The sequence below is a fragment of the Hyalella azteca genome, unplaced genomic scaffold (assembly GCF_000764305.2).
Source record: "Hyalella azteca isolate HAZT.00-mixed unplaced genomic scaffold, Hazt_2.0.2 contig12589, whole genome shotgun sequence".
NCBI lineage: Eukaryota > Metazoa > Arthropoda > Malacostraca > Amphipoda > Hyalellidae > Hyalella > Hyalella azteca.
In genome coordinates, this window is record NW_025942544.1 from 167754 (window position 1) to 187835 (window position 20082).

The 20082-nt window shown below is 37.3% G+C and overlaps 2 protein-coding genes across 3 annotated transcripts; one reads left to right on the top strand and one right to left on the bottom strand.

Moving 5' to 3' along the window:
• Nucleotides 1–504: 504 nt before the first annotated feature.
• On the bottom strand, nt 505–3437 carry LOC108681117. The gene is made up of 4 exons (XM_018170109.2): nt 3374–3437; nt 2927–3070; nt 1088–2457; nt 505–808 (listed from the first exon to the last, which is right to left on the bottom strand). Exons 2-4 carry the CDS (start codon nt 3018–3020, stop codon nt 695–697), a joined length of 1578 nt encoding a protein of 525 aa, XP_018025598.1. The 5' UTR covers nt 3021–3070; nt 3374–3437; the 3' UTR covers nt 505–694.
• A 3273-nt stretch (nt 3438–6710) lies between these two features.
• On the top strand, nt 6711–13389 carry LOC108681122. Of its 2 annotated transcripts, XM_047883319.1 has the most exons (5): nt 6711–6732; nt 8548–9240; nt 9536–10651; nt 11608–12089; nt 13018–13389. In XM_047883319.1, the coding sequence occupies exons 2-5, from the start codon at nt 8712–8714 to the stop codon at nt 13093–13095; spliced, it is 2205 nt and encodes a 734-aa protein (XP_047739275.1). In that variant the 5' UTR covers nt 6711–6732; nt 8548–8711; the 3' UTR covers nt 13096–13389. The 2 variants fall into 2 exon arrangements, with proteins under 2 accessions (XP_047739275.1, XP_018025603.1); XM_018170114.2 differs by lacking the exon at nt 6711–6732 and having other exon boundaries at nt 8531–9240.
• The last annotated feature ends 6693 nt before the right edge of the window (nt 13390–20082 follow it).

The window sequence follows — 20082 nt, forward strand, 5'->3', positions numbered from 1 at the left end:
CATGTTAAACACTAGAATAACATCTATCTATAATCTATAGATTACTATTTTCACTTTAATGGCAATGGGTAAAGCCATTTGAACCGTAAACAATCATAAATAAATGAAAATATATATCCTTTAGAGATTCTTGTTCATCAATACGGTTTATGTCCAGTCGTCACATGACGTTTAAGAATTAAGTTAATGTGAAAGTGTTCGTAATCCCTTATCTGTACAATAAATATAACATTTTTTCCTCGAAACAGAAGCGTCTGCAATGACTAGTAAGTAGTAACTACTAGTAGTGTTAGTAGCACGTCTTCCATGAGCAGCCTTGCCTCTTCATCAAATTACTAGTGGTTGTAACACGCATTCCATAAGCCATCTCTCAACTTCATCAAATTAGTAGTGGTAGTAACACACTCTTCATGAGCCGTCTCTCATCTTCATCAAAGTAGTAGTGGTAGTAACACACTCTTCATGAGCCGTCTCTCGTCTTCATCAAAGTAGTAGTGGTAGTAACACGCCTTCCATGAGCCGTCTCTCATCTTCATCAAATTAGTAGTGGTAGTAACACGCCTTCCATGAGCCGTCTCTCATCTTCATCAAACTAGTAGTGGTAGTAACGTCTTCCATGAGCCGTCTCTCGTCTTCATCAAATTAGTAGTGGTAGTAACACACTTTCCATGAGCCGTCTCTCATCTTCATCAAATTAGTAGTGGTAGTAACACACTCTCCACGAGCAGCCTCGCTTCTTCATCAAGTCTCGGCAGAATTTCTTCCGAAGTCGACTGCCGAAGAAATCAATCTTGCGCGTGCTGAAATCCTGTGTGGGAAGAAAATTAAAACAAATTAAATAATTAAAACTTTTCATGGCGTTAGTAGCATATCTGAATGTGTATTTTTAAAAATGAATCTTTTCTGTTAATAACCGAGTTATTGGAAGATTCATTGAGCAAATAAAAACACGACAGATGCGAACTTCGATGCAGTTAATGAACAAATTTTCTAGTAACAAAATGTCAAAAAAGTGTAACAAAATGTCAAAAATTCGTTGAATTTTTTTTAATTGAAGAGTTGTAAAGTTGTACGCATTAGTACTCACATCAGGGGGATGGTCGTAAGGCAGATCATAGCCACATAATTCTGAAAAATATTCTTCCAAATTTTCCTCTTCTTCCTTCCTATCTTCTAACTCCTGCGCTCTGTCGCCATCCATGTCTGGTATGTCTTGGCTTTCCTGTCTGTCTTGTTCCTTGTTGAGGATCTCTTCGTGACCATTTTGTTCATGGCTGAAGTCGAGACAATAATTTTCATTTTCCAGGGTACAATTCTTGTGTTCCAGGGTACAATTTTTATGTTCCAGGGTACAATTCTTATGTTCCAGAGTGCACGACGTATGTGCCATTTCTTCTGATGAAACTACCGTCACACCTTCAGAAATATTATTGTTACAAGGTTCTGACACAAGGTTTCTTTCTTCGAAAATTGATGACAGCATGAGAGTGGTGCAGTCTGGAATACCCCGTACGTTTTCGAAGCTCGTGGTTTCGTTTGCACATACGTTATCGGTTATGGCGCTCCTCGGAAATTTAGTGAACGACTTCTTTTCAGCCCATCGACGTAGCCTCTTGCGTCTCCTCGTATGTTTTTTGCTGAGGAAAATATTCTCTCTAAGATCACATTCGATGTTCTGGACAAGATTATCCTTTCTTTCATCATTTCCAGTCTTTAGTTTCCAAGCATTTTTACATGCCATCTCGTCTTCTTTGGTTTTCCCTCCACATGAAACGGGGCGACTAACGAGGAAGAACTTATCATCTCCAAACGCGATGTCGGTCAGCGAGTCCCAGCATAGCTCATCTACTTCATCTACAGTATTTAAATCATCTCCCAAATCTTGCGATGTCGAATAAGATTTGTCGCTTCCACAGCTCAAGCCGTTCGCCAGAAGAACACCCTCCTGTTCTTGATCTGAGACACATTTTTCTGGGCCAGACATGCCCAAATCTTTGAACGAATGTCCGGTTTCAATTTCAAACGCCACATCTATGAGACTTTCCATGGTTATTTCACAATCTTCTGAGGCAAAGCTTTCGTCTGCACTAAAATTCAACAAAACTTCATCGAATTCACGTTGTTGGCGCAGCTCGGTGAAAGTTTCATCTTCCGTTTGCGTATCAAGGGTACCAGCGTCGAAATGCCCATCAACGAAGCTAATTATTTCTTCGTTTCCGAAAATCGAAACCTCACTGCATCCTGTATCATTTATTTCATTTTCTTCTACTATACCAGGATTAATTTGATCCTGATTGTTCTCGCGATCATTGCCACGATTGTCTTGGTTTGTTTTTATTAATTCTATATTTACAGCAAACGGTTTTAGTTCGACATCGAATTCCTCATCGGAAAAACGGTCGAAAATATCATCCTCTGTCGGCGGCGTCGATGACGAAACGATGAGCCAGCCGTCTTCTGCAAACATAAATTTCAATTTCAATAATTGAAACTTTCTATAATTTGTTTATAAGGTGAAGCATTTCTCGTCAATTTCTTTAATTCTTCGAAATTCTGCTAAGCCGGTTTTTTTATTCGTCAACAATAAAAGCTAGCAGATAACGTAAAAAATTCACCAAGATCTTTGTTAGCACACATGACGCCGGTAGCAGACGACTATGACAGATTGTAGGTATCTGATGCAATTATTAATTTACCTAAATAATAAATCAATTACACAGTCTGGTAATTGATTGATAGCGAAATCAATCACATCGGTTCAAGATTTGAACACAAAATAATTCTCTAAAGAAAATACTAACAATCACGAACATTCCAATGTACAATTAATTCCAATAATCACCCGTAAGCAATCCATAGTGAATGAGACATTAATTGGTTAGTTTAATAAGGAATTAATAAGTTAATTTTTCGCTGAGGAACTCACCGTCGTCGAGCTCAGGAGACTCGCCACCGAGCAGCTCGAACTCATCGAGGTCCACTTCGCTGAGAACCTCGAGCGATCCAAGCGGTGAAGACATCGCTCTTCTCTGACGGTCTTCTTATCAGAATTTTTCTGCCGATGTCGTTTCTGAAGAATATAATGGGAGCTAGATGTATGTTCAGAAAATAATATGTCATTGAAATTATTTTTTTTAATATTAGTATTATTGTTTTCAATGGGAGTGATCATTTAAATTATCAGAAAATTACTTTAATGAAAATTATAATACATTTTCGCTGAAAAGTAGTGGGATGCATTTCAAAAGAGTATTTTTCAGAAGAAACTAGATTAATTTGAAACATAAATGAAAATGAGCAGTGAGAAATAGAGTCTAAGGTTCTAACAGAAATCAGGACATTCCTCAAAAAAATACAGGATCATAACACTTACATTTACAAGTAATTGACGTCAGCAGCGCTACAGCCGTGCCCGTCTTACAGTGACTGCAGACGGGCGAGTGACCAGGAACGACCCGTGCACGGGCTTTTATAGGCCGAGCTTTGTGAAGGCATTTCACCACGTCTGACGTCTCAAAAATAATGGATATAGACATATAGTCGCACTTTAGGTTCTTTCAAACAATTAAAAATGGGAGCATAGGATGCTAAAATAATATTTCTCTTATTTTTTCAAGTATTAATCGTTGAAATAGTCATGGGAAAAGTTGAATTAGTGATACGTGTAGCTTTGTTGATGAAGTTGCATCATGTCTAGCAATGCTCCGCCCCTCCTCCCCAGCCCCTCCTACACCACCCTCCTCCTGCGGCCTAGCAACGCTGTTCATTTTGTACTAAAGTGTTCGCCTTTGTTTAAGGTTACAATTTTTAAATCGTGAGAACATTCATTGCAGATGTGACTAAATTGAAAGCTACTCAAGCGATTCTAAGTACTTATTTCAAATAATTATTACCAAGAAATTAATTAATCAGAAAAGGTCAACTATCAATTTATACTAAATTTGGAAAAACTAGCTTGCATGAAATCTTGATGATCTAGTTTAGCTCCGAAATATTCCATTTATTTATCCAATTTATCTCCATGTTACCCCTTCCCAAAAAAGTTGTCAAATTGAAGAATGTAGCTAAATAAATTCCATCCGCCCTTCACTCAAAGAAATAAATTATACATGTCCAAGCAGGGATGCATTTTTTGCCCTCGTATGGGTCGTCCTGGCCCAGTTTGGTTCAGCAAAAACACATACAATTGCTACGTGCAGGAAGTTTGTCACTATTTAGACAATATTACCCATTCATTCTTCTGAGCGTTTGACCTCGGAAGCATTATTACATAAATTCTCCTTATTGAATGAAGTCACTCAAATTTTGTAACGTATCTCCCCAAATCTTAATTCATCACATGAATTTGAAAAAAAAATATAAAAATATCATCACATGAATTTGAAAAGAACATAAAAAATACACAGCTGATATTTCAAGAGTATTTGAAATTTTGTAACGTACCTCCCCAAATTTTAATTCATCACATGAATTTGAACGAACCCAAAAAATACACAACTGATATTTCATAAATAAAAGACTTCAAGCGTTGAAATTTCAGGAGGTGGTGCAACTAAGCGACGGTCGCTGCACGGCTGACGCAAGGCACCTGAAGGCCTATAGGCCGTTTATTCGTGTTGCCGACTTAGCCCAAGATGTATTTTGCTATATAACAAATAAATAATAATCTTTTTCTTTCAATTAATAATTAGAGGTAATCTCCAAATTCATTCCTTATACCGACCCGAAATTCATTAACATTGATTATGCCTTAGTTATGCCGACTTAGTCCAAGATGTGTTTTGTATTATAATAAATAAATAATAATCTTTTTCTTTCAATTCAATCTCAAAATTCATTCCTTATGCCGACCCGAAATTCTTTCCCATTGCTTATGCCTTTGTTATGCCGACTTAGTCCAAGATGTGTTTTGTATTATAATAAATAAATAATAATCTTTTTCTTTCAATTCAATCTCAATTAGAGGTAATCTCCAAATTCATTCCTTATACCGACCCGAAATTCATTCCCATTGCTTATGCCTTTGTTATGCCGACTTAGTCCAAGATGTGTTTTGTATTATAATAAATAAATAATAATCTTTTTCTTTCAATTCAATCTCGAAATTTATTCCTTATGCCGACCCGAAATTCTTTCCCATTGCTCATGCCTTAGCTATGCCGACTTAGTCCAAGATGTGTTTTTCGAAATAATAAATAATAATAATAATCTATTTTTTCAATTAATAATTAGAGGTAATCTCCAAATTCATAACTTCAAGTTCAAGAACTGAAAAATTCTGTTTGAAATCAATTTAAATGATAGTATTTATTATATTAAAAAATATATCAGTGTTATATAGTGAAAATATTAGTGGAAGCAGAATCTTTATGATGGAAAACATTCACTTTTTAATGTGACGACATCGCAAGATACGAAGAAACCTTTAACGTAGATCATATTCTTTTATTAAGATATTATTATTTTGTTTTATTAAAATGCATAATATACTGTACGGAAGATCTACAGTTATAGTTAAAAGGGTTAATACGTGTAATAATATTTTATTAATCGATATCAAACATTCAGGGATGAAAAAATTAAAGGCTCAGTGGATTAATATCGTGTTTTTTTCAATTAATGGCAACTTATGTACGTCTCTTCGTACAAATTAAATCGATAAAACCTCCTAAGCCGTAGCAAGCAAAGAATAGATTGGGCAGATTAGAGTTAATTCTTGACTTACAATTTTGTTGATTCCTAAGAAAACTGAGAAATTGCTACGTGGAAAATTTATTCCAGGATAAGAAAAAAAGAATCTTCATTTCCGGAATTTGCGAAGAAAGATTATACAAATTTATTTGTATTTTGTGATACAAAGAAAGTGAATTTGCATTTCATTTGTTATTTTAAACTCTAAATCTATTAGTTTTCAAACAAAAAAGAATTTTTTTAAAAACTATTTAGAAACTGGATGCATCCATGTCCGTTTGCCCGTGATCGATGACTCATCGAACTGCAGTAATTCAGCTTCACGATATCGTCAGTAAGCGTTACAGTCACAAAAATTATCGGATCATATTGTCCAGTTCGTGACACCAGTCATGTGTGTAGTGCTAATACATCCTTTTCCCACGCCAAACTGGGTCAAAATGAGTCACACAAGGACAAGTGTATCACTATTTGAAAAATATCTTCTATTTATTTCCCTGCTGCCCCTAAGTAAAACTGGTGCTTCGATAGCACGACAATTTTTGCATATATCCAGCAATAACCGGACAGAATTGGTAACATTACCGGAAATGGGTTAGAAACCCGGACAAAATCGCGTCCGGTTGTGTAATCTAACAACGAGGACGATGTCATGGTTGAACTAGTCAACCATGGACGATGTAGTGCAAATAAATTACATCTTAGCGGCCAATATGTAGTATTATTGCTTCACGGTGATAGTTGTTGGTACGCAAACATTGTACCAAACACTCAAATTCTGGATTACAGAAAGTTTGGGAACTACATTACCAACTACCTTACCTGCGAAAAGGAAGAAATGAGTAACGAATGGTTCCACATTAGATACCTTTAATAAAATGGTTGGCGATTAGAGTCGAATTAACTATTGTTTGTATAAAACATGAATCCACGTTAACACGGGCACAATTTTGTCACCTCCATGTGCTAGTGTGATGCATGTGTGGAAGGTTAACTTTTATCCGTACTTCAGTGTCACGCCAACGCTAGATGAGGGAGTGTGTGAGTATAGTTTGCTCTCGTGACGCATCGATCAGCAACGAAAAGAACGAGCAGGAATTCTAGCTTTGTGGACGATTTAATAAGATAATTTCTTGTGAATATACGGTTTTCATTCTCATATTTACTTAATCAAAAATTTTTAGTGCATTTTATATTAATATAAATAAGATCAGGCCGAGTATAAGTTTGAGCGGGCCGAAAATTTTCCATAGTTATTCTTAAACGATTTTGTCCTTTTGTTCAATTTGCCTTCATATAGTTCAAAAATAGAACAACGAAGCATTGCAAATGAAAACATCTTGGGAATAAAATTTCCTACAAAATTAATTCAATACCTTGTGTTGATTTTCCAAACTTATTCCAAACAAACACGACGTGATGTCGTGATTGACCTGAAATCGCGCTGTAATTGACTGCTTTTAACTATAAGCGCCATTGATTGCGAGGCCATATTAAAATATGGCTAATACCATCTTTTTCGTGGATATCATTTAATGCGTAAGAAAAACTCAAATTACGAGATCAAAGTCCATCCAAAGTTCCATATCGGCATTATCATGAATAAATGCGGCCATGGTAAAGTGAATCGCTGCTGCAAGTGTTTTGTTGGCCGTGATCGCCTAGGCAACGGCCATTGCTGGCCACGCAATACTGTGCCGCTGGGTAAACCTAAGTAACCTGCCCCGACTATCGACTTCTCCAAATGGGTGGCTTAGGCTTCAATTAATCCGAGCAAATAGGTGCTTATGCTTCTAGTAATCTAAATAAATAAGTGGCTTAGGCTTCAACTAATCCGAACAAATAGGTGCTGATGCTTCAAGTATTCCAAACAAATTGGTGGCTTGGGCTTCAATTAATCCGAACAAAAATTTGTGATGTTTTTCTTCAATAGAGCACAAGTCGCTTGTATTTTTCTACAATACCTGATGTGACTTGTTACAATAAAAACGTTTGAACACTCGTCAGAAATAAACTAATTTCTGAAACTAATTTATGAGCTGAATCTAAGTGAATACGAAATATTTTTAAGCAGTCATAAGAATACATCGTTTTATCAGATGGCAAGTGGCATATTCTGAACCGTCATTGAGGGACCGAATCGCCACATTCGAACTCACGCGTGAACTCACCAGCAGACTCAAACATACAACAAAACTTTGCGCAACATCCCAGAACATTAATTCTTTAAATATAAACGGACCTGCATTATATTCACAATATAAAAATTATTTGCAAAGCCGCGATAGGGGAATTATTTCAGATTTTTACGTAATTTTCTTTAAACGAACTTAGCCTTGCCTATCTGAACCTAACCTAATTTTTCAAGTTTATTTGTAATTAAAAATGAAATGACATAAAAATATATAATAATTCCTCCTTCGACACATTGATAATAACTGGTTCTGTTCTGAATGCCAAGCACAACCGTTCCTAATTGAAGAACTTTTGATCTGGAAAGTTGCGTTCGGCGTTCGAGTTGGTGTAGTTAGTGCCGCGCGGATGAGTTCGGAGAATTTACGAGGATACAGAATATTTGTTGTCATATCTGCTCTTGTCTGAGATAAATGTAAATAAGTGAGGTACAATTAAAAGTCCTATTTTTTAGGCTGATAATTTATGTTTCTACCAATTATATACTTGGACTTATTCAAAAATTACATTTCTTTGATGTTCAAGAAGTGTGATGACTCGCTGATGGACAAAACTAATAAATGTGAATTTTCTATAATGTATGCTCCAAATATTTTTCTATTATATCTTTTCAAGTCACGCATAATTTTAAATTTTACTGGATTTTTTATAACAATTTTACAGGTGCGTAACTTACTTATACCCGGGAAACGATCGCGATCAATTAATCTGAGTCGTTATGACCTGATGGGAAGCCTGGGTGTAAAATATTACATCTTTTAATATATGCACCTGAGCACTTCATAAATGAAGCAAGGAGAGTACAAAGGATAAAAGTTTTGATCGAGATGGCAGTATTCCTTCTGGCTGCTATCGAGACTCTTTCGGCCAACGCAGACGCCGACCCATCGTCACCTGTTGCTCTATTGAATACATGCAACACCGGGAATGCTGCACATGCATCACTGGAAACCTCAGCGGTTTCATCCATTGATGAAAAAACCTCACCAAGAAACAATCGCGCTACTGGTGTAAAACTTTCAATAACTGGACAAGTTCTAACCGATGAAACTGGGCCACTTGTCAACGAATCGAATTTAATGGAAGAAATGCCCCATACCGGCGCTGTTGACAACTCCCCAGCGACGGATACCAACCAGTATCCCGACATCGATCCGCTCTCTACTGAATTGACATTGGACTTGAATAAGGAAATTCTGGGTGGGACTTATTTCTCGCTGCCCATTAATTTGACGGTATCGGCTCCCTGTTCTGTTGGTACAACCATGACATCTGCAGCAGAGGTGGGCGGTGGACTCGATGAATGCTCCCTTTCTGTGAGGTCCTCCAGCTCAACTGAAGAGGATTTCTCAATCAGTAAGTTGGGTTCTAACGTTTAGATCCACTTGGCACACGTAATTGTTTGTTCTATATTCAATTTCTCTACGTATTTTAAGCACAGAATCATAAAAAAATTAATTAATTATATAAAATTAACATTTGAAAAGTAATGAATGTGAATTTTATATAGGCTTCATATTACAATTTTCTCAGTCAAGTACGAGGTTACCTCAATATTGTCCTATTTTGGCTCATTCCACGACCGTATAACAGTCATGTCTCGGGGGAAATATCACCAGACAATTGGTACCATTTATCGTTTTTGTTACAGTTTCTTCTTTCGATGAAGAGGACCCGGATAGTTGGATGCTGGTGCCTCCCAAATCCGAAGATTCCTCCGTTGGCGAGTTCGTAGAAGAGGAAAATTTGTTCCAACAAGAAACCGAAAATGAACTTTCAATCACAAAGTATTACGAAGAAGAAGAATGCATGTCGCTTAATGAGCCTCTTTTTGTCACGCAGTACGATGAAGGACAAGAAAGTTCCGTGTTCCATGAGTCCGAGCATGAAACTTTTATGGTGAAGCACGCAAAAGAAGAAGATGGTCACATCGTAGATGAGCCAGAAGATCAATTTGACACAACATTTGAAGTTGCTGACGAGAGTATCGCATTAACAGAATTCGCCAAAGAAAATGAGCCATTGCTTTATGAGATTGAAGAAGAATCAAAGTCTGAGGAACATGATTGTTCTTATTATTATGACTCGCTGGATTTCCCTGAAGCTGACCACCAGTCTTCCTCATCCGAAAATGAAGATGATGAAAAATTAGAGGATGGAACTTCTGGAAATTCAGTTCTTTTTATTGCTTCTCAAACCTACGAAGCTCAGTCTTATGAAGCAGAGGATTTGGTAAAAGAGAGATCTTCACATCAATACCATAACAAGGTTGGCATAGGAGAATCGCTGAACGACTCCATGTCCGATTATATGGATTTGGAAGAAGAACATTTCCAAGACTGCACTGACGACTGCAGCATCGAATGGGATGGGTCAAGCACCTTGCAATGGAAGAACCGTCGTTTGTCTGAGTCCGAAGACAGCACCGGAGGTTACGAGAAATTTATTAACGACGACCAGAGCTCCGGCGACAACATAGACATGAACATCGTGGAAGAGCTTCGGCCCATGCATACCTCGAACGTCGAGTCAAATTACTCCGTGTCTGACCTTCCTATTTTGGAAGGAAACTTCTTCCAGCTGGCAGATACACCTCCGTTTGCAAAAAGGGATTCGGAGGGAAAGTGTGTTTGGCAAGGATTGATGACACCTTTTGAGATTCCTGGCGAGCGATGCGATGAACTATGCGGCATAGACGCAACAACTGATGTGCTTGCCAGTTATTTGAGTGACGTAGAGCACAGTAACTGTGACGTGGTCTTCGGAGGTGAGTCAAAGGAGGTGATATTTTACGCAATTTTGCACGAGTTATGAATATTATATAAATTTGTACACTAAATTTCATTCCTAATGTATGATGTTGAAATGGTTAAAGCCAAAATTTATTAATGTTACACATAAATACTGATGAATAAAACTATAAGGAGAACAGCAAACTTATATTTCAGTTAAACTCAAAGCACTTTTTTTGTAACAGAGCTGATGTTACAAAGTTCTACAGTGTTGTTTTGGTGCTGCCGATCGAATGTGATCTAACTGAATTTACTAGAAAATCAAAACTTATTGAAGGTCATGTTAGATAATGACATAATATTAGACTACGACTAGATGTCGGACTATGACTAAATGGCAGCCTATGACTAAATTCCAGATCATGAAAGAAAGCCAGGTTATGCCTAAATGGAATCCGGCAGCTGAATATCAGCATAAGATTGTCTATCAACTGTCGATTGATTTTTAAACAACTTAATATCAACCGATTTTGGAATCTCGGCAGCAGTTGGCTGAATTTCTCCACCTGAGTGATCATCAACCTCTGCCTATATGTCATCATTTGATTTATTGCCACCTTATGATTGAATTTTGATTAGGTTTACTCATTCAAAATTCTTCTGGAGATGTTTATGATGATATTCAAGGCAAATTAATTCTTAATAATTATATTCCTGATCTAACCAAGCGTGACATCGGCTATAAGACTTTGATATTTGGTGTGCAGCAGGAACAATTGTCTTACCAGTCTACAACAGTAGTAATTTGACTAGTATAACTAGTCAAATATGTTGAGATAATCTTGAGGAGCCAAACGACTTATGTGGGAATTTTGATCTCTGGCCACACCTGAATTATGATGTATACTTGTCTGGAAAAAATTCTGTGTTCATATGAAACATCGCTCATATCACTATTTTCATCGAGCATTTTATATTTTTTTATCAACAGACTTTGACTGTTCATTGCCGTTATCGCCTCCAATGACTCCGGATTCTTCTAACTCAAATTGCCACGCATTTCCGTACTCGACGACTATCACTCCCCCCATGTCGCCACTCAAGTGCAACTCGACGTCACCACTTCCTTCAGATGAAGATTCTTCTTCGTCACAAAATACTTCGCATTTGTTCGCTGTCCCAAACGAAGATATGTCACCGGGACTTCTGGCTGAAACTTTTTCCGAGTGTCGCCCCAAACCGAGTTCTGTTTTCGAGTGTAGCCTCAATCCGGGTTCTGGTTTCGAGTGTGGCCTCAAACCGGTAGCGGTTTCCAAATTTCGCCCCAAACCTGGACCGGTTGCCGAGTGTCGCCCCAAACCGGGACCTAGATTCGAGAGTCGTCCCCAGCAGAAGAGTGGGGACCTGCCTGACGATTGCGATCCCATGGACGACTTTCCGAACTTCGACTCGGCCTATGACTACTTCCCAGCTGTAAGTGGTTCAAGCGTAATGCAAGTGGGTCCAGCGTAATATAAGTGGGTCCAACGTAAAATAAGTGGGTCCAGCGTAATGTAAGTGGGTCCAGCGTAATGTAAGTGGGTCCAGCGTAATGTAAGTGGGTCCAGCGTAATGTAAGTGGGTCCAGCGTAATGTAAGTGGGCCTAGCGTAATATAAGTGGGTCTAGCGTATTGTAAGTGGGGCAGCGTAATGTAAGTGGGTCCAGCGTAATGTAAGTGGGTCCAGCGTAATGTAAGTGGGCCTAGAGTAATATAAGTGGGTCCAGCGTGATTTGCACATCAGAGGCTTCCCTAGGTTTTAAGGATAATGAGGGCTGAGCTTTCGAGAAAAGTACAGGATATGAGTGAACGTTAAGTTTCAGGAACAAATAACAAAATATCTAGTACAGTGTAACGACGGAACACAGGAAATACTGTACGTTTGTAGCATTTAAAAACATATTCTGTCCACATTATACTGAATTTATCAGCAATTTTCGTAAAAAAATAATCTTACTACTTTTAATAAATGCACCTAAAACTATTTAGGAGAGCTACATTCATACACGTAGAATATAGGTATTAAAAAATATAACTCAGTACTCACAGCAGTGAGTGACAGAGAGCGCATTTTCTCGTCGACGAAAACTTGTGGTCACGGATGGACGGAGAGACGGACGGACAGACAGACAGACGGACATGGCGAGCACAATACTGCATTTTTTTCCATAAATGTGAAAATGCGCTAAAAAGACATATAAATTATATGTTCAATTTTAACGAGATGTGTTAAACAAGGCTTTAAAATCTACATTCATTTATATGTCGAGGTATTAATTACAACCATATAATTTCAAATCCATTCAAATTTTCAGGTTTAATCTAAACGATATCAAATTATTGATGAATCCCTCTTGTACAGAGGATGCAGCGCGCCAGGAAGGTCGACTACCGCGGCTTTGGTACCAAGAAAACGAGACGCCAGCGCAGGATTTGGTGAAGAAAATCTGTCTACTAATCCGTTCAGTCCTACACATGATTTAGTTTTCTAGATGACACATCATTTAGGTATTGTTTGACACATTTACTGGTTATCTGGTCTAAATGACCCATGATTTGGATGATTTAGAACAGAAAATCTGTCTACTAATCCGTTCAGCTCTACACATGATTTTGTTATCGAGATGACACGTAATTTAATTGTTATTAGACACATTCATTGGTTATCTGGACCTAATGACCCATGATTTGGTTATCTGGTTTAAACGAATGCAAGCCCGTCTCCACTAAACGAGTTTAAAAAAAATATCGCCTATGAAAATCACAAGATGCTCATTAGATCTTCAACCTTTCATTTGCCGATGTACTTCACCATATAGACATCAACAAAAATAGAGATGAATATAAAATGTAGCTATCATTCCAACAGAGAGTGCACGTAACAGAGAGTGAACTCTGTTCATTTCACCAAATTGCAGCCTCTGAAATCTTGGATCTACAATCGCCTCGAATTATAAGGAAGCACTTCGTGTTTTTTCGGTACACTCTGTGCAATGAATGGCTCATTGTTTGAATTTTGATGCGCTTTTTGTTTTTATGTATCTCATCCTCACCTAGTTTGGCCCTGCAAAATGATGGATCAGTGCTACCTGCAGGAAGTGTCACTTATGTACAATTTGACCCAATAATGTTTCTGAGATAACCTTGAGTTTCTGGTTGTCGTAGAGTTACATCTGCCCTTCCTAGCATGGAAGGCGTGTAAGCAGAATGTAGCTAGAAGATACACCTTTAAAAAAGGCCAAAAAGACGTTGAATTGAATTAATCAAGTCTGGAATGTACCGCTTATGCATGTCTCCTTTAGTTAAGAGACTTGATATTTAGCTTGTGATATAGAAATTCCAAGATATTTTTTTGTATATGAAATAGAATGCGCTGAACATGTAGTAATTACACCTCTGCAGAGCAGGCCTATTATCGGATTTATTAAAAATATTTAAAATATTATCGGATACTCAGTTCTGCTAATTTTGCTTTTATGATACTGATTTATCTGCCAGGTATACTAGATTTTAAATCTTTTTCGTTTTGTGGAATCAAAGAAGGAAGCTAAAATTAAAACTGATTGAAGATTTCTAGATGGAGACCAAACTCCTACCCTGTAATATGTTCGGCGTAGGCAATTCAAACAAAAGTTTTCGTGAGATATAAAAATTCTCTCGATACTCACATTTAGACATAAGAAAAAAAACACAAATTATTTGTTGAAGAGTTATTGAACTATTTGCTCTAACTGTGATACTTACATTAAATCAAGCTGATACTATATTAACTTGGATAAATAATGTAAGAGACACGAAACGGACGGCATTGTTGCAGATTTTTTATAATAATTTAAAAAGACACCCGAAGTTATCGGATTTTATATTACATTATATGTCATAAAATTTATATACAATTTCGTCTCGTCTGCCAAAATTTCAGTAAAGCCTGATATAGGGGCTATAAATCCTGTTGGAATATTGCAGATTTCACATAATCCCCATAAAATTACCTGCTTCTGTGTAAAGATGGTTATTATTGAGTAATAATGATTGACGATATTGTGCTCCGTATATTAGTTCTATATAATTATTTATTTATTTTTTATTTATAAACAATTGGGACAAAGAACTCTAAGATTTCATTCACTGTTCATAATTAAGATGACATTGATTATTCATTTATTATTTAGTATTTATTTTTAAATAAACGAAAGTTTTATAGAATGTTATGCAGGTTATACACCAGTAGAGTGAAGTACACATAGCAAACACATGCACCATGACTCTGTGTCTGCCTACGAACTGCAGTTAATTTTTTTTAATATGAATTTCGATACACTTACAAGCTTTTTTTTAATGTGTTTAATGATTGATTTCATACATAACTTATTGTGACCGCATTTCGATAATTGTTAACATTAATTGGGAAATTTAATTGGTATTCGTAAATAATAATTCAGCTAACTGAAGGATTTACTTTTATAATCTCTGAGTAAAAAGTTCTGCATATCGTGATTATTTCGAAACTTTTGTTAACATCCCCTCGAGTGAGCATAAATTACTAAAAAAAACTTCGAGCGTTTTACTTCATCCACAAAAATATCAACTCACTTGCGCTACAGAGTTTTCAACATTTATTCATTTGTCGAGCAAGTTGAAACAATTTACTATTTATGGAATGTTTGAATATGAAGTCACATTAAATGATAATGAATTCAATAATACATGAAAAATTGGAGCAATGTTCAGTCAAAAAATCATCTATCTTCTCCCTCTTGAAGATTTTTAATCTACTGTTCATTTTCTTCCACAACTCCTGTTAGCAAGATGCATGCAGTCCAGATGGAGGAGTGAAACCATTCCAATTCTAAGTCTTTGGATGATTGAATGAAGTACCTGCTGGTGATTATGTTGATGAGAAAGAGGGGGGAGTTATGATTAACAATTCAAAACAAATTACATTTTAAAATGACCTTGAGGGCAACCAACAATGGCTTTTGTATCACCTAAACGAGTCTCTCACCAATGGCCAATCGCATTAAGAGAAAGGCACAAAATCTAAAAGAAAAATTTAAAATTCTGGTATTTTATTGAAATTTCCTAACTTAAAAAGGTATATTCCTACTCAATCAAATTTAGAACCGCCTCAGCTTCTGATTACCAAAATCAGAAGCAGCCACGCCCCTGAATTTTGTTGAGGATATACATACTTGGAGCGAATTTCGGACTAAATTCATGTGTATAGGAACAATGACTCACAACTGAATCTATTTAACTAAAAAACTATGCATTATCGCCTGCATGAATTGAGTCTGTTGTTTCGAAATTAAGGGATTTTATGTGTTCTACCACTTTGTTCGAGTGCCAACGGTCTAAATACGTTCCCAACTCTCTGGAAGGCTCGCGGAAGGGCACTATATACCTCCAACCAATCAATCAGGACCTCTATTTAGTTATTCAGTAAATCCCACCCTGCAGGCATGCTAGATTTCTCACTCCATCGTAAACATAAGGTTGCCATATTTTTAGTGTCGGTCGGATAGGTTAGGATAGTCGACAATAAATGCCGAGCCTGCCTGAGGGCTCGCGACTCTCAATCTGAGCCTTAAGGGGCGTATTGCGAGCCGCGAGACCTCGGACAGGCTTGGCTATCCTATGCGTGGGATTCATTCACTAAGTAGGTTCACCTTGACTCCACTCGAAAATGAGATAACAATTTGATTTTTCTTTGCTTATCCAACTATTCATTTTGCAATCTGAGGTCAGCAACATATAAAAGGTAAATTTTGTAATAAAACAGGTATGGCGAAGAACATTTTTGAAAAAAATTGCATATATATGTTATGAATTATGCGACTTTCGCCATTTTTTGAGATGTCACTTGCTATTAGTTTTTATTATGCGCTTATATATGTATACCGGCATATTTTTAACACCTCCTTCTTGTAGTTATATGTCACCAAAAACTAGTTTAAAACGAGTACGCTCACATGTGAAGTGAAAATACCGACTACTTCCAGTTCCGATGATGACGTTGTGGATGAAATATAATGTCACAAATGTCGTAAGTTGTTCAGCTATCACCACAAGAGGGTGTTCGAAAAGCAGACCAAGCACACCAGCAATTAAACCAAGAATAGCTACAGCCTCCAATAGTTGTACCAATGATGTTGCCACAAAGTGTTGAAATGTTTTATTGTAGGCGGAAAATTTCCTGATCAATAACGATCACAAGTATTCCCCTTCCGTGATTTGGATATAAAACATTAATACATTATCAAACTCAAAATGATCATTAATTCAAAAAGTCAATAAAATTAACCTCGACCTATATATCCTAGTAATCTAACCAAATTTAACCATAAGATTGAATTAGATTTTTCTCAATGAATTCTTATTTACGCATAATGTTCACGACTAGGAGTCTGCTTGAAATAATTAAAATAACGTTTTGAAATACCAAGCAAAAGAGTTGACCTTGTAAATAATGGTTCAACAAAATCGAGCCACGACAATTACCAGTCCTACACAAAGCCCTTGCTATCAAGAAGATAGATAAAACTACCGTGCTCTCTAAAATAGAATAGAATAGAAGTGTCGGCGCTGAAGAAATAGGCCCATGGCCTGTTGCCGATTCTTGAACTTTTCGTGACTTGATTCACAAGGGATCCGGCCTTTGGAACCCGATCTTTCCATAACTGACGATTGATTGAGATAGAAATTGCACCTCCACAGCTAAATCCCATGCACGCAATAATAAGCAATAAGTAAAGAACGCGAACTGTCGAGCTCACGTCAAAGAGTACTCAAAATTAATTGAAAAATAAAATTAAACATCATAATACTTATATGCTAAGTTACATGAAAACAATGAACTACTTGAAACTAGGAATATGAACTACTTGATACTGCAAATGGAAAATCAAATATCTAAAAATCTAACATATTAATTTAAAACGAGTAATAAATAAATGTATTATTTTATACTTGAATGTATCAGAAAAAGAAGATTCAAATATGAATAATATCTGAATTGAGTTGATAATTATATCTGAATTACATTCATTTCCGCCGCAATGTTGAAGGAATTTTTTATCAATGAAAAATATTTTTCTTCTGAACACTGAGATTAAAACTAGCTTGTTCGCCGAAATCATGATTGAGCATGAATTGTATTTCAACGTAGAGGTAAAACGATGCATATTATAGCATTACCAATGCAATTTAGCAAATCGATACTGGAATTAATACGAATGCACGGTTGCTGCGAGGTTTCGTCTGCTAATTCAAAATATTGTTTTTCTGAACACTGAGACTCAAACTCACGTGTTCGCCGAAGTCATCATTGGCATGAATCATATTTCAACGCAGAAGTGAAACGATGCAGATTATAGCATTACCAATGCAAATTAACAAGCGTGTCTGGAAGTAATGAGAGTGTACAGTTGCTACGAGGTCTAAGTATTAGTCTGAATACCAATGTCTGACGGCCTCATGTCATCATGCAAAGTCGATAATTTTGCCCTCCGTCCCTTGATTGGTTCCAGGAAGCATACATTGGATCTTTTGAATGCTATCGGGTGTGTTGAACTGATGAGGTATTGTCAGTTGCACGACGCAGCGCACCACCAAAGCAGGCAAAACTCTAAGAACTCGCAAATCAGTCTATAAAGCGTAAATCCTGCGTATGTCCACAACTCGCAACTGTAAACAACACTTTTAAACGCACAAGCCCACAACACGAAGATAGCTATACGCAAAAAACATGTATTTTTCCACTTATGTCCGAAACACTCTGTTATTCTGCTGGGTCTTGTGTAGCCGCCTGTCTCTGAGTGTTGGTCGCATATGGGTTATGGCTCAAGGCAATGTGAGCATCACTGTCCTCGCCAGTCCCAACGCGACGGATCGCGTGGCTGTTACAGCTCCGGTCTGCGTCCTGCAAGCGTCTCCTGACCACAACGTGGCTTGCTACGGTCCCTCGGGGCGCTGCCTCAGCGCCAGCGTTTACCTGCCACGCGCCCTCGCTGGGGACAGCGACTCCTACTTCAGCTGCTGGTACTCACAGCGTAAGTACCTGCTAAATCTTGCACTATTTCATGTAGCTCAGTGTTGACCAAAAATTTCCTCAACAGAGCAATCTTGTGTCTCTTGGGAGAAGACATCTTGTACCTTCGCGAAAGAAATATCTTGTGCCTCCTCCACAGAGATACCTCATCGTAACTCGTTCCAGGAGAGGTCTTGTACTTTCTCGAAGGAGATATATTGTGCCTTCTCGTACGAGATGTCTTGTGCCTCCTCGACTAAAATGTCTATTAAGTCATAGAAAATGTCTCGAACACACTCAAAAGAGATGAATTGTCCATCCTACAAAGAGATGTATTTTACATCCTCGAAAATGTCTTGAACTCGTTTGAAGGAGATATCTTGTGCCTCTACAGTAGAGGTATCTTGTACCTCTTTAGAGGAGATATCTTGTAGCTCCGCGAATGAGTTGTTGTGATCATTCTCGAAAGGGATATCAGAGAATAAAGGAACTCAAGTAAACTGATTTGAACGCCTGCATATTTGAAAGGAGCACGAGCCTTTCCTCATGACCTGTCCTTTTTATGGCTGAACACTCGATTTCACGGAGTGGCAGTCCTTGCTGCGTCTATATTATTTAAATTCCAATACAAGCTTGAGTTGGGAAACGGTCATATTTATTCCATGTTGTTTTTCTTTGAAAGCCCAACTTCCCATTAGGAGTGACACTTCATTTTTAGAATCATTTATTTTTAGAATCATTTACAGTGAACGGTCCCCACGGTTGAACTTTTCAAGGGAATGAGAGCTCAGCTTGCATAATGTAAAAATACATATGTACCGTAGGTTTGGGCAGAAAATTCGGCATCAGTGAATTTGGCCCTCTGTGGTGATTGTTACTCGGAGTATGAGTTGGTATGTAATTTTTTGCAAGTGTTGAGCACCAGAGCCTTAAGTTAAAATTTTAAAAAGCTATCTTGCTATTATTATATTATTAATTTCTTAGGAGCTTGAATGAGTATTAAGTAGTATCATTCCACTGATCACGTTCAAATCGGGATTTTGACCCTCTTTCAATTGTTCTATTGGTGAAATACGCCTAGCGGGCTAGCAAATTTATTTAGATACTTCGTTTAGAAAATATGCCGCAATAGCAGAAGTGCATTCAAAACTTCGTCCACTCCACAATGCTCATTTAAGCTTCCGAAATAAAGAAAAAGTTATTACATGATGAGCTTATGAATAACTTGAGCCCCGAACACGCGAATTTGCCTAATCCATCGTCCTGAGAGAAACAATCGCTTTATAGGAGCGCTAAATTTATACGGGCAAAATATTCTACTCCAAACTATACCTATTTTTACTATACTCGCGGACGCTTACGATACCTATATACTGACGCAAGCTGTGTTGATGGCGC

Excerpts from the sequence above, each read along its gene's own strand:
- LOC108681117 (XM_018170109.2), bottom strand. The coding sequence starts at position 3,020 with ATGTCTTCACCGCTTGGATCGCTCGAGGTTCTCAGCGAAGTGGACCTC. Across the intron at positions 2,458-2,926 it reads GTCTCCTGAGCTCGACGACG|AAGACGGCTGGCTCATCGTT; the intron begins GTGAGTTCCTCA and ends TTATGTTTGCAG. Across the intron at positions 809-1,087 it reads CTTACGACCATCCCCCTGAT|GATTTCAGCACGCGCAAGAT; the intron begins GTGAGTACTAAT and ends CTTCCCACACAG.
- LOC108681122 (XM_047883319.1), top strand. The coding sequence starts at position 8,712 with ATGGCAGTATTCCTTCTGGCTGCTATCGAGACTCTTTCGGCCAACGCA. Across the intron at positions 10,652-11,607 it reads CTGTGACGTGGTCTTCGGAG|ACTTTGACTGTTCATTGCCG; the intron begins GTGAGTCAAAGG and ends TTTTATCAACAG. Across the intron at positions 12,090-13,017 it reads CCTATGACTACTTCCCAGCT|AGGATGCAGCGCGCCAGGAA; the intron begins GTAAGTGGTTCA and ends CCTCTTGTACAG.